At 40.4% G+C, this 12,500-nt stretch overlaps 2 protein-coding genes across 3 annotated transcripts in view; both read right to left on the reverse strand.

The window, feature by feature from the left end:
• Window positions 1–3,861, reverse strand: part of LOC137999643 (dual 3',5'-cyclic-AMP and -GMP phosphodiesterase 11-like) — a 44,935-nt gene extending 41,074 nt beyond the window's left edge. Inside the window, exon 1 of the mRNA XM_068845486.1 lies at window positions 3,076–3,861. Coding sequence (XP_068701587.1) covers window positions 3,076–3,774 — 699 coding nt within the window. The 5' untranslated portion in view covers window positions 3,775–3,861. The remainder of the gene's footprint in view (window positions 1–3,075) is intronic.
• A 4,704-nt stretch (window positions 3,862–8,565) lies between these two features.
• LOC137999644 (uncharacterized) overlaps window positions 8,566–12,500 on the reverse strand; it is a 67,067-nt gene continuing 63,132 nt past the window's right edge. For both annotated transcript variants that reach the window (XM_068845488.1, XM_068845487.1), the window contains exons 11-13: window positions 12,121–12,183; window positions 11,554–11,673; window positions 8,566–11,262 (exon numbers count right to left, since the gene is read on the reverse strand). In XM_068845488.1, the coding sequence (XP_068701589.1) occupies window positions 10,321–11,262; window positions 11,554–11,673; window positions 12,121–12,183 (1,125 nt within the window). In that variant the 3' untranslated portion in view covers window positions 8,566–10,320. The remainder of the gene's footprint in view (window positions 11,263–11,553; window positions 11,674–12,120; window positions 12,184–12,500) is intronic.

Genomic DNA, 12,500 nt, shown 5'->3' on the forward strand with positions numbered 1-12,500 from the left:
ACAACAATATATAATTCTCAGCTGATTTGGCACAAAAGCAAAACCTGTAACAAATTCAAAACAACTTAGACAACCTGTGAAAACTTATGCTAAAAAACCTATTGAGAGTGTTTTGTTTATAATACTTCACAAAAGGGGGGTTCACAATAGGGCAGTCACATGTAATTATCAAATGCAATAGCAACATCACATATTTGCAATTTAATGATTACAGTATGTTGCATAATTATTTATAAGAAGCTCTGATGTACATCATCACAAGATTTCCATTAAGCCAAGCAAATGGTTCAATGCTGATCAGAATGGGTAGTAAACAATCCCTGATAAGTTTACATGTCAAAAGAATAACAATTTACCCTTGAAACGAACCAAATGGAGAAATCACTAGCCAGGATCCAATTCAATTGTTCAAGGTGCATGGTTTAGAATATTCAACATACCAGCTCAGTGAGTAGACACTACAATATTGAAAACAATTTCAGTCTGGCATTCAGGAGAATGGCCTTTACTTAAACGTTACAGCTCCTTTTTGCCTAAACTTTTCTAGCTAATGACACACTTCAAACAAACTAAATAAAAGTAATATTAAGTATTATCCACGTAGAGGTTCAGTTAGGTAACTATGAATAAACCAAATACGTAGGGAATATGGATCATTATATTGCTCAACTGAAAATCCAATCCAAGATTTCCAGTTTTATGGAAAAAAGTTACCATCCAATAGTATTATTCAGCCTGTGTTAAATTTACTGTAAAGCTCACCAACCAAGAGTGTTTCATTTTGTAATGGTTTTATGCACTGCAATATCAGCGTCCTAAGTAGTCAATAATTCTGTCGAACTATAACTATCTTCCATAGGAAACGTTGCCAATAATAATTATAATTTTCATGATGAACAGATCATTAACATGATTAGGTCAGTAATTATCATCTCCATAATAATAGCTGGCATTAAAATACCTTCCATGTTCCTATTACAGTACTAAAAATTAATTTCACATCAACACAAAGCCAAAAGCTCAGGTATGAATTTGCAGCACACCTATTTTCAAAGATCACACATTTCATTGGCTCTGCCCATGGGTACATACAAATATTATTACAAGATTGATGCAATTTTGTCTTAAACAATAATTTGGCATACAGTGTTGCCACTGTGGGAGTAAATCAAAGTAGTTACAACCATATAGAGCTGGCCACTAACACACTTCAACGGGGACCTTCTTTAAAAAAATTTCACAACTGCTTATAGTATACACTTCTGGCATCACAAAAAATTTGAATAAATCAGCTGTTTACATATTTGCACAACCCAGCTTAATTCTCCTTAGTGAAAAAATCATCAATATGCAAGTAACTGAATTGATACACACTGGTCATATGAAGGTTTTAGTAATATACTTCTAATTCACTGGAAAGTGAAATTTTACAATATCCTCTGTGGTCCCACACTCATTTCTAATCTACAGATTTAAAAGGTTTCTCCAAGTTTTCCTGTCAAAACACCATACCTCATGCAATCAAGCATATGATAAATTTCGTTTTAATTAACAGGAGAGCTTTCAGCCGGACGATATAACTGTTTACACACACTCATTTTTTCGAAGTCTTTTTTTTTTTTGTTCCACAAGAAAATAGATAGGGGTTTATCATCACAAAGCTTGTTTCCTTTCTTTTCAGGAAAATGGCAATTTTTTCTATTTAACTTCTATTTAACCAGCGTTAATATTAAAAAAACCAAAGGGAAGCTATAGATCACAAGAAAGCCACAGCATTTTACCTATGGTAATTAATACGTCATTCTGGAAAAAAAAATTAAGTGGAGCTGTTCGTAAGGAAAAGATTACTCGAAAGCGCTTAATCACTTCGCTTGACATAATTTTTTTAAGCACAATCGATCGTCTCTTTTCTAGTCGCATCGATGTTTCCTGTACTTTTACTGAAAAAAATCTTTTTCTGACTGCAACGCAGTCAGTTTATTAGAGGGGCAACGAAACCTTGAGCGAATACACAAAACATAAATTATTTCCGACAACAACCAAGACGTCTGCTCTCGAGGAACAGTCGCCTTCAGAAGTTTGAAAAATGTACTTCTTGGGAAAGTCTCCCCGAAAAATAACCTCTTAAAAAAGTTAACGTTTGCGAAAATAATACAAAAGTATAAACAGCCTCGAGAAATTCAATACAAAGATGCATTTGTTGATATAATTTTTGGCTGGATGGCTTTGTGACGATGATTGTTTTCAAATGACACCACAGGCTTATTTTATCGCGGTGTCGCAGAACCAACTAAAATAAGATCACCAATAAGCTTAAATCTTCTATTTCTGTATGACGTAGTTTTAGCCTGAAATCTCTGCGATAAAATTCGCTTGTTGTGCCGAAGCGCCAATCGAGGAACAGAATGTAAACAAACTAGTAAATATGTCGGGGAAAAGAGAGACCAATTACAACTCCCATGTTTTGACGAAAAGTAAGCCGTTTCCCGTGAAGAACGCTGCTAGTTCTTTGTTGATAACTAAACTACGTTTATACATTATAAATCCCTCGCGAGAAATATACCGTGCTTTAGATTCTGTAGGTCTGTGAGGATATCTTTATTACAAAAGGTCTGCATCTCAAAAAGTCGTTACCACGGAGTCACTCGTAAATTTGTTTGAAGGTGCTGTGAAATTAAACGAATTTTTGATCAAGATCCTGAAAAGAATCGACAGAAAACTGTCACTTCGTTTACAGAACTAAGTCCACTCGAGTGACAAATCTCTTGAAAGGGCATAACAATGTTCGTAATCGATTAACAAGAAATATCGAGCTACAAGGCCAAGCCGCTAAAACATGTACTGTAGTTTATGAATAACAAATGTATCGCTGGCCAGAAAACACACACACTTCTCTTTATGGAACGTTGCCTTACGCGAAAAAATACACAGGCAAATTCAAGGTAGCCTCTGCTACCAATGTACTAGTACAAGAAATCTTAAGAAAAAGTTTGAGACAACCAAATAACGCTTCGCGAAGAATAATAACAAAGCGCGACAGCACAGCGAGGGTGACCATACAAACAGCTGACTTACCTCGTAGGCATTCGCAATGTTCACAACCTCTCCCGTCGCGGCAGTGTAGCCCACGATTCCAGTTCCAAGAGGAATTCGAATTTCTTCTAAGCCTTGCATATCCTCTATTTTAGATTCAGCGTTGACATCAAAAACTTTAGATACAAGGAATCGAGGCCCATCTTTCGGGCCTTCAAGAAGAAACAACGAACAGCGGTCACCATTAACCAGAATACTAACATTTTGCAGAATTTTGTGACAAAGAGTTTTAACGTCCAAATCGTTAGCAATGTCTTTCACAAGTTCCATTAACATTTCTTTTTCATCGAGCTGTAGAAGTTCCACTCGCGATTTGCGATTTCTGTGCGGAGAACGAATTCTATGTAGAGGTTCACTAGGGGAAAGGAAAGTCGCCTGGCCATCGACTACATTAACCAAAGGTTTCAAAATTCCTCTCCCTTCAAATTCAGACGCAGATATTTTTCTGACGGGCGTCGAAGAGCCCGAAGCTGGCGGTGTACCGCCCGGAGTAGGTGTCCTAACTGATCTAGACTGTAGCCAAGAATCAATCAACGTCCTGCTTGCTTTTCGGGTAAAATAAGAATGAACAAAGTCGGGATGATCATCCAGCCACGCTTCTATGTTTTGCTCGACGTTAGTACCTTCGAGCTTGATGCCCACAGACTCGTTTTTCTCGTTTTTAGTGCAACAGTTCGCCATCTTCGCGGCGTGTTGACACCGCACATTCGAAACTTCTCTCGCGACGAGTTGATCCTTCGCTTCGCGATTCGTGGAGTGGAAACTGACAATCAGTTGTTTAAGTTGATTGACAGTTAATTGGAGGCGAGTATTGGAAGCGCCTTTGTGATTGGTAGAGCTCTTCGAAGGCTTTTTGTGCCAGTTTTTAGCCAGCTCTTTTCTTTGTTGGAAGAGGCTATGGTTAGAACAAGCTCTTTCTAGCTAATTACAGGGGGGAAATTCGAAACTGTAGGGCCTCTGTTGTTTTCCCCTTCGCGTTTGTTTGTATTGTTTATTTTCCTACGTAGCATTTTTAATTACCACTTTGCATGCTGGGATCTTACATCAACTTCGAAAGAAAGTATATTTTAAGCAAATAGGGTTGTTAGGCGTTGAATTATTTATATTGTCATCAAAAGACGGTCTTCAAAAGCTCTTACAGTAACAAATCTTACATTTATAAAACTTCAACTGAAAAAAGCAGCGGATACCATTTGTAAACTGAATGAAACTCCTTTCGAAACTGCTTTGAAACTGAATTACCAAAGCGGTTTTTTTTCCTGGTCTCAAGTCTGAAAAATTGCTCATGCCAATTGCGCCTCCCTTTAATGTTTTTTTCGTCGACGATAGTTTTTTGCCTTCGAAACCTTTCGCTGCTTTTTTCATCTTTTTTCCGTTTTCTATTGCGCAATGAATATTTTTTGTATATGCATACGCAGGTTACGTAAATAATTAGCTACATTCGTCTCAGACTGTCCTTGATACAATCACAGGTGTATAAATCATCCTGTAATATAAAATTGAGGAGGATCGAAAAGGGAATTTTTGGATTATATTCTTCAGTATATTAAAAAGCTGTTTTTTTAATATGGGTCATTGAAATTGATGCAAATGACTTTTTTTATTATTTTTGACTATCTATCGCTGGGCGAGAACAAGATTATTGCGAATGTCTTATCTATGCTATGAATCTTTTTGTGATATAGGAAGTGTCAAGTGATATGTCATTAATACCGTCACATATTGTGTATGCCTTGCATAATTATAACTAATAGTCGTCTGAAATTAGAGTAATGACGATAATAATGATAAAAATAATTGAGATTATATTGTTGCCCTACAATTGTCTTAGGCCTTCTCGGTCATAAAGTGATCGCGTGATTTTTAGTGAAAGGTTTCGTGTAAGTCACGCCATTGAGAGAACTCAAGCATAAAGGCCTGGCCAATCGCTCGCAACATTTCAACGCAACATCTTGCAACATTGTTGCTTGATGTTGCGACATATGTTGAACGCGCTGGCCAAACGCACGCAACATTTTCAACATTTTCAACGCAGCACGTCGATGTTTATATGCCCCATGCCCCTGGCACGCAACAAGTGGACCTAGCGCGCATGCCCTAGTGCAACAATTGACTGAACGGGGCCAAACGAATACAACATGATGCAACATTCAAAGTGTTGCACGAGAAATTTGACCGTTTTCAAATTTGATCCAACATGTTGCAACACATCCTAACAGGGTGGCCAAACTTATGCAACATGTTGTGCCCAACAATGCTGCAAGATGTTGCGTTGAAATGTTGTGAGCGTTTGGCCTGAGTAGGAAGTAAGAGATCCTTCAATGTTCTCTAAATAGATTTCACTTTCCATCCGGAAATCTCTAGACAGTAGAAATTCTAAATTAGGAAGTCAGTAGGAGTGGCTTTCCAGTCGCGGTCTTTGATTGGAGAACGAAACAATATACACTTAAAGTATGGTCCCGAGGGAAAGAGTTAATTTTGTTTTCCCGAGAGTCCTGATGTTTCCCGAGACGAAGTCGAGGAAAACGTCAGGACTCGAGGGAAAACAAAACTAACTAGTTTCCCGAGGGACCAGACGTTTAGTGCTTTGTTGTACATTTAGACTTTTCCTTCAATGATCGCAGCAAAACATCCGGAGCGCGCAACAACTGCGGAATTTTATCTTGGTCGGGATACATTTGAATTTGACCACCCTGGGAACGAGGTTGTGGCAAGTGACCAAGAATCAACCAACCACAGTGCTCGTTTTGTTGAGTGAAAGTCTAGGTATACAACAATAAATGATACAACAGAAACACCTAGCCATGACAACAAAAGAAGCTACAGGTCAAATTAAGAGGCCAATAAGAATAACAGCTCGGAAAAGCTTCAGGATTACGCGGGAGTATCGAGAGAGCCCCCTTAGTAAAGAACAATCCGACCACACAAGCTTGTTTAACGTAGAATTCTGAGTGGATTAAAAGAGTTTAGTAAAATCATCTTCACAATTGTTTATCGGGTATTAAAACGAAAAGGACGTCTTTCCGGAGAATTTCTGTCTTTCTAAACCAACATAAAAACTCTCACGCCTCAAACTGTAAAAGTTGAACTTTCCGTTGAAAACTGACACCACGGAAGATTTTTAAAGTAAGTAAATATTCCAGACAAGAGGCCTATGTCGTGTGTTTTCTTTCCTGGTACTGTCTAGTTGATCAATCCTTTTAAAAAAACAGATCAAGAAAAAAGCGATGCCATAACCGGATGCAAAAGGATTATCCCGGCTTACTAACGAGTGTTTTTCTCTTTTGATGCGATATCTCAGACGAAATCGGCATAAACGCGGCGGAAATCGCACGCCTACACCAGATCAGCTTCACAATGGCGTAAACAGAGCAGGTCATGTTAATCAGATGACCTTGCCTGCGCCTAACAGCGCCAATCCACAGGTGACAATTATCAAACAAAGCGAGATGCCTGCTAAAATAAGATATAGTTGATACAGAAGAGCAAAGATAGAGATCCGATTTTCGCCGGATATGTGTCGCTGGGCTTTCAGATCCCCTACCCCCTTAATAGTCTATTTTAGCGACCCCAAGTTGGTCACTTTTTGTTTATGCATAGACCTTACATAAAGCCTTTTAATTGTAATGCGACTAGTAAATATTAAATCGACAGCGCTACAGTCCTTTCTGTAACAACTCTTTCTTATCGCAATCTCGACAATTTGCGACCGCATTCTATTTATGTATTTACAGATTCAGTATCAATACTAGGTGGACAACTAGGTGGACAGAACAAAAGTAACTCTGTTGCAAAATCTGCTGAAAATGCAACCCCATTATAGTCAATCCAGTCATGAAAATGCGACCCCATCCAGCGGCACATCACCATTAGTCCACTAATAGGAAGTTCCCTTCCCCCCCGCCCCCGGGGATGATTGTTAAGGTAGGATCTCTATCTTTGCGATTGCCACCAGTATCTTTGCTCTTCTGCATTAATTGTCACTTGTGGATTGGCGCTGTTAGGCGCAGGCAAGGTCATCTGATTAACATGACCTGTACTGTTAACGCCAACGTGAAGCTGATCTCATGTAGGCGTGCGATTTCCGCCGAGTTTATGCCGATTTCGTCTGAGATATCGCCTGCATCAAAAGAGAAAAACACTCGTTCGTGAGCCGGGATAATCCTTTTGCATCCTGTTATGACCCCGCTTTCTTGATCTGTTTTTTTTTTAAAGAATTGATCAACTAGACAGAACCAGGAAAGAAAACACACGACAGAGGCCTCTTTTCTGAAATATTCACTTACTTTAAAAATCTTCTGTGATGTCAGTTTTCAACGGAAAGTTCAACTTTTACAGTTTGCAAAAAAAATAACTTCGCCAATATCCAGCCATCTTGACCGAACAAGCTTAGACAATAAAGGAGTAATTATATGGGATAAAACATCAAAAAAATGGTCTTTGATCTTGTGGGACCACGCGAGAAATCCCGTGCCGGTAGTATATATATGGGTTATTGACCAAGCGTGAGGTCAAGATGGCTGGATATTGGCCAAGTTCTTTTTTTTGCCTGTTTGTGTGTCGAGGTCTATAAACACGCAAAAAAAAGAACGAGGCCAATATCCAGCCATCTTGACAGAACAACCTTGGTCAAGAAAGGATTTATTATATGACTTAAAACATGATCTTTGATCTTGCGGGAGCAAGCGAGAAATCCCGATCGGGCAAGTACCGCTCCATCTTGCCCGCTCGCGTAGCCAATCACAGCGCGCGATTTGGTTCATAATCCGTATGTATTCCTCGTTTTCTCAAATCCCATAATGCATCTTGTTTACTCCCAAAAATGTTGCATAATCATTGTTTGCCATTTACCCTGGGGCATGAAGATGTCCCAAGAGAAATGGAAGACAATGCCCATGCAAAATATTATGCAGTTTGAGAAAGTAGGGAATGTATCTATTCGACGTTTTCAGGAACAGCAGGAACCGGGAAAGAATCGGGAAGGAATCGGGAAACGGGACTGAAAAAAGCAGGATATCAAGACCTTAGGTTGGTGTGAGATGCTCGCACAATTCTTCAGCATCGGTTGCCACCCATTTTCTTTGCTATTCCTTTGGACTCGAAAGGAACCAAGAAACGGGGATTGAAAAAACAGGATATCATAATTTGATAATTTATAGTAATATATAGAAAACAACGATGCTGAATAATTACTATGTGAAATCAAATGGGGACGAGTCAAAATAGGAAATATTTTTACGTGTCTTGTCAAAATTCTTAGAATTTCCCAAGACTTTCGTCGCTTTAACTTCGCTTGCCTATATGCCAGCAGCCACCATCTTTAATTTATTGCTCCAAGTAGGCTAAACTGCTTATTGGCTCAACATTAAGCGCGCCATTTTCAGCCAATCTAATCTAAAGATTCGAGCGCACAGCGATAGTGCTGTCAGTTTCAGCACCAAACAACACTTGTGAACGTCAGTTCTTGCTTCCCTTTTTATTTTCATTGCGCAAAGCATTTCACTTAAACATCAACTGTTAAAGACAGGTCATGATCCCACGCATTATCAGTCAAAAACTATCAACAAAGCACACGACGCAATGACAACGACGTCAAGGAGAACGTTACAAAACAATGGGTTTGATGAACAAAAACAAAGGCTCTGCAGTCTGCATACCCCAACGTGCGCTTTCCATTTTGGTACATTTCCACATCGTCAATCGTCAGAGCTCTGACGAGTTTTATCAACTCTCTGATGGAACCAACTTTTTCACGTTTCAATCCCCATCGACGCCGCACAAGTGTCTTTGGAAAATAACAAAAACTGCACTTTAAATGACCACTTCGCAACAATGCGCAGGCAATAAAATGTTTCAACACAACAGACCAAAAAAATCCTCCTGCAGGGTGGCTATTTACAAAGCATGGTAGATTCAAGTTCGGGTCCACTCAAGACAAATTCTTCCAACGGTCAAAGCGAGATTTTGAGTGTGAAGCATGCGCATGAAAACCCCGCGCCCAAACCATTGATTTACGCTGCATCCTCGCATGTTGATCGTGCAGATTCGAGCCCACGGTTTACCGCATATAAGTCAAGTGCTGTCTAATCTGACCCAAAAACGTACGGTTACTTGATGGTTATAATCATTTTATATCCAGCTAGCCCGGAAGAATAATTGTTTTATTAGAACCTTCAGGATCAACATGTCGACTAAAGCATCGATTTCTGCCTCGGCCAATTCCGGTCCAAAATGGCTTTTGTCGGCCATTTTTTCTCAGAGCTGCAAAAATGTTTTCAGCTCGCTTTCTAGCTGACGCGTTCCTTGACCATATTAGGTACAGCAGGTATATGAACTGATAGCCTGTGTCCGGTGAGCAAATGAAAATGCTGGAAACCTGATATCCGTAGTTCAGTTTTTAATAATTAGGGATACCTCACTGAACGAAAAGTGATCATAAGCTTTAAGTGCACCTTAACTAAAATATCTCGTCGCTGAGATATCTCTTTCCATATGTAACAAACAATTTACAGTTTTCGACTCGACATAACTTTTTTTATGTGCTTGCAAAATGTACGCAAAGTAACAAGACTACAGCAGTCTTTGGACTGGAAAAAAAAAAGTGATAAGAAATGGAAACAGGGATGGCACAGAGGTTGTTTGCATTCGCCTTCCACCAATGTTGCCCAAGTTCGATTCCCGGACTCGACGTCATATGAGGGTCGAATTTAATGGTTCTCTACTCTGCTCCGAAAGGAGTTTTTCTACGGGTATCACGGTTCTTGCCTCTTGCCAAAAAAACAACATTTGATTACTTTCGTGTAATCTGATTTGATTTGCCGTTTCTCCAACTAGTAGAGCACTCGTGGTTAGAAAGGTAAGCTTGAAGTATAAGTCATCATCATCGTTATCACTGTTATCATCATCATCGTCATTAAGGGTCTACTTCTGATTTTACGCAACAATCTGTTTTGCACTGACGGGCAGTTGGAGGTCAAATGAAGAACAGCACCTGGTTGACCCTGGCCAACTTATAACGTGTGCGACACCTAACAACGTTGGCTGCTGGTGGAAAGATCTTATCAACGGAAAACACTTGGTGCACTATACTGTAACACGACGGGATTCGTGCTACGAGGTAAACGATGCCAAGACTGAGCTAAACATTCTGAATTTTCCCCAGGCCACAAACGATACATCACTCGCTGAAATTTCTCTCGGTGATGCCACGAAGCGTCACGCAACATGTCACATTTGCCTGATCCTAACTTGCGTTCCACCGCTGATCTGATTCCTGGGAACAGGAGTAATTTCCGGTGCAGTCAACAGCTCGTCATCAGACGGAAAAAGGAATTCGTTGATTTTAGTCTGTTGCGGTTGAGTGCAGTTATAGCCAGCACCGTCAAGTGGACTATCCTCTGTTGGTAAGCGAAGGGCGGGCATCTTTGCATGACGTAACAAAGCTCCCGCGCGCCCACGGCCAGGAATCGCAGCGGACTCTCTTAAAAGTTGACCAACGCGAAGAGTTGAAATGCTTTGCGCCCCTAAAGAATCAGAACCATGCCCAGGCTTCCTCGGCACATGTCTCTCCAGCCTCCCCTCGCTGTGTCTAAGAACGTTTTTTACAGAAGCTAATCGTGGAGGGGACCCAGGCCCTTCTGACTCTGAGCTACTCAATGGCGGGAAATCTTCCACGGTAAAGACAGGTGATACCGCAGATGGGACCATAACAGCGGCAGGTTTCATAGTTGCAGCTTTCTCTGGCAATTCGCGTGCAATTGCTCCGCTTAACAAAGTAGTTCCCTCTATGCTTGCGTTACTTCCTTCAGAATCACTACCACTTGCGCTGTCTTGCATTGCTTGCCGCAGCTTATCGACCACGTTATGTACGGGCCCAGCTGATTTTACGTTAGAGAAAGGGAGGTCAGGACCTCCAGGCTGAATTTCCAGAGGAGCAGGAGGGGCTATTTTGGGGGGACCATATTTCCTCTCCTTTACCCGCCCCTTTTTGTTTTCATACTCCTCAGAGAATTCTTGTCCTTCGTTCCAGGCCTCTCGAGTAGCCAACACGTCTTGTGGTACCCCGTTTATAGCGTCTTCGTGAAAATCTCCATCGTATCTTCGCGAGCGATGACGGTAGCTGAACTGGTTTAGTGAATGGAATTTGGATGGTAAAACCTGACCTTTGATCTGTCAAAAAAAGTTGAAAAGAAATAGCGACAACGAAAGTATTGAAACACTTCTAGTCATCAACCCTCCCTTCCCTACCACTCTGCACCCTTACACTATTGTTTCATAGGTTTCAAAATACTGCCCGAGAGGGGAGGAGAGGGGACGGATATTCTTTTACGGAACAAACGCAACAGACGGAAAACGCACACGTGGTCAAACAACGACAATAGCAGAGGATTGCAGATATACCCACGTGTTCATAGCAACTAAAATCTGTCAACCAACTATATCTTCTGTGATGAGTCTCACCTTTGGATTCACTTCCTTTGCATCTCTAACTAAGCTCAGATAGATATCCACGCCATAAATAAACTCCGCCATAATACGTTCCATTTGAGCCAGACGCAGCTCTCGGAGATACATCACATGCTGGTTAAAAAATAGAAATAAACGGAAAAAAACACAATTCCAAAGATAACGCCACTTGAATAGGCCATTTCCGAGTTCAAGTCTGCCTCATCTTCAAAGCGAGTCTAAGTGCGAGGTCTTTGTGATGGTAATTAGTTCTACATATGAATGAAAACTAAGTTTCATAAGAAAAACTTCGCACCTAGACTCGCTTTGAAGAGGAGGAAGACGTGAACTCGGAAATGGCCTATTGCGCCTTACATTCTGTACATAAGAGGGGGACCTCAGTTCTAGGGCCTTCAATTTCTGGTTAAATTAAATTTATCCTAGTGTTATCTCGTAAGTAAGCTGCGAGCTCTCGCACTTGTCGTTAAATGGAATTGTAGTGGTGATGGAAATAAAAAAAATGAGGAACGACCAGGTATGATTAGAATACCTTTCTGATGAAATGATAGCTTTTAAACAAACCTTAGCTGCGGCATCCACCAAAGCTGCTGGGGAAGGCCTCTCAGCCCAAATAGACGCTTTTCCCTGTGACAAACACGGTTTTTTAGGTAAATAAGTGTACACGTTATTAGCCTGCAGGCAGGCTAACACTTTATGGGATTGATTAACAATATCTTACAGAAAAAAGAAGAATGCTGTTTTGATCACAGCTTAAGCAAATTAAAACACAAAAAAGTATAGATTGGTATGATGTGCAGAACGCATGTGTCAAGGGTCTTCTTCTGAGATTACGACCGCAGTTCGATGGGTGACCTCCTACAGTGTAGAATACGTTAATGTGGAAAATACTGTACGGGATTTAAAGAGATAAATTACTCCTTTCAGGAAGAAATAATGTAACT

The sequence above is a fragment of the Montipora foliosa genome, chromosome 4 (assembly GCF_036669935.1).
Source record: "Montipora foliosa isolate CH-2021 chromosome 4, ASM3666993v2, whole genome shotgun sequence".
NCBI classification, from domain to species: domain Eukaryota; kingdom Metazoa; phylum Cnidaria; class Anthozoa; order Scleractinia; family Acroporidae; genus Montipora; species Montipora foliosa.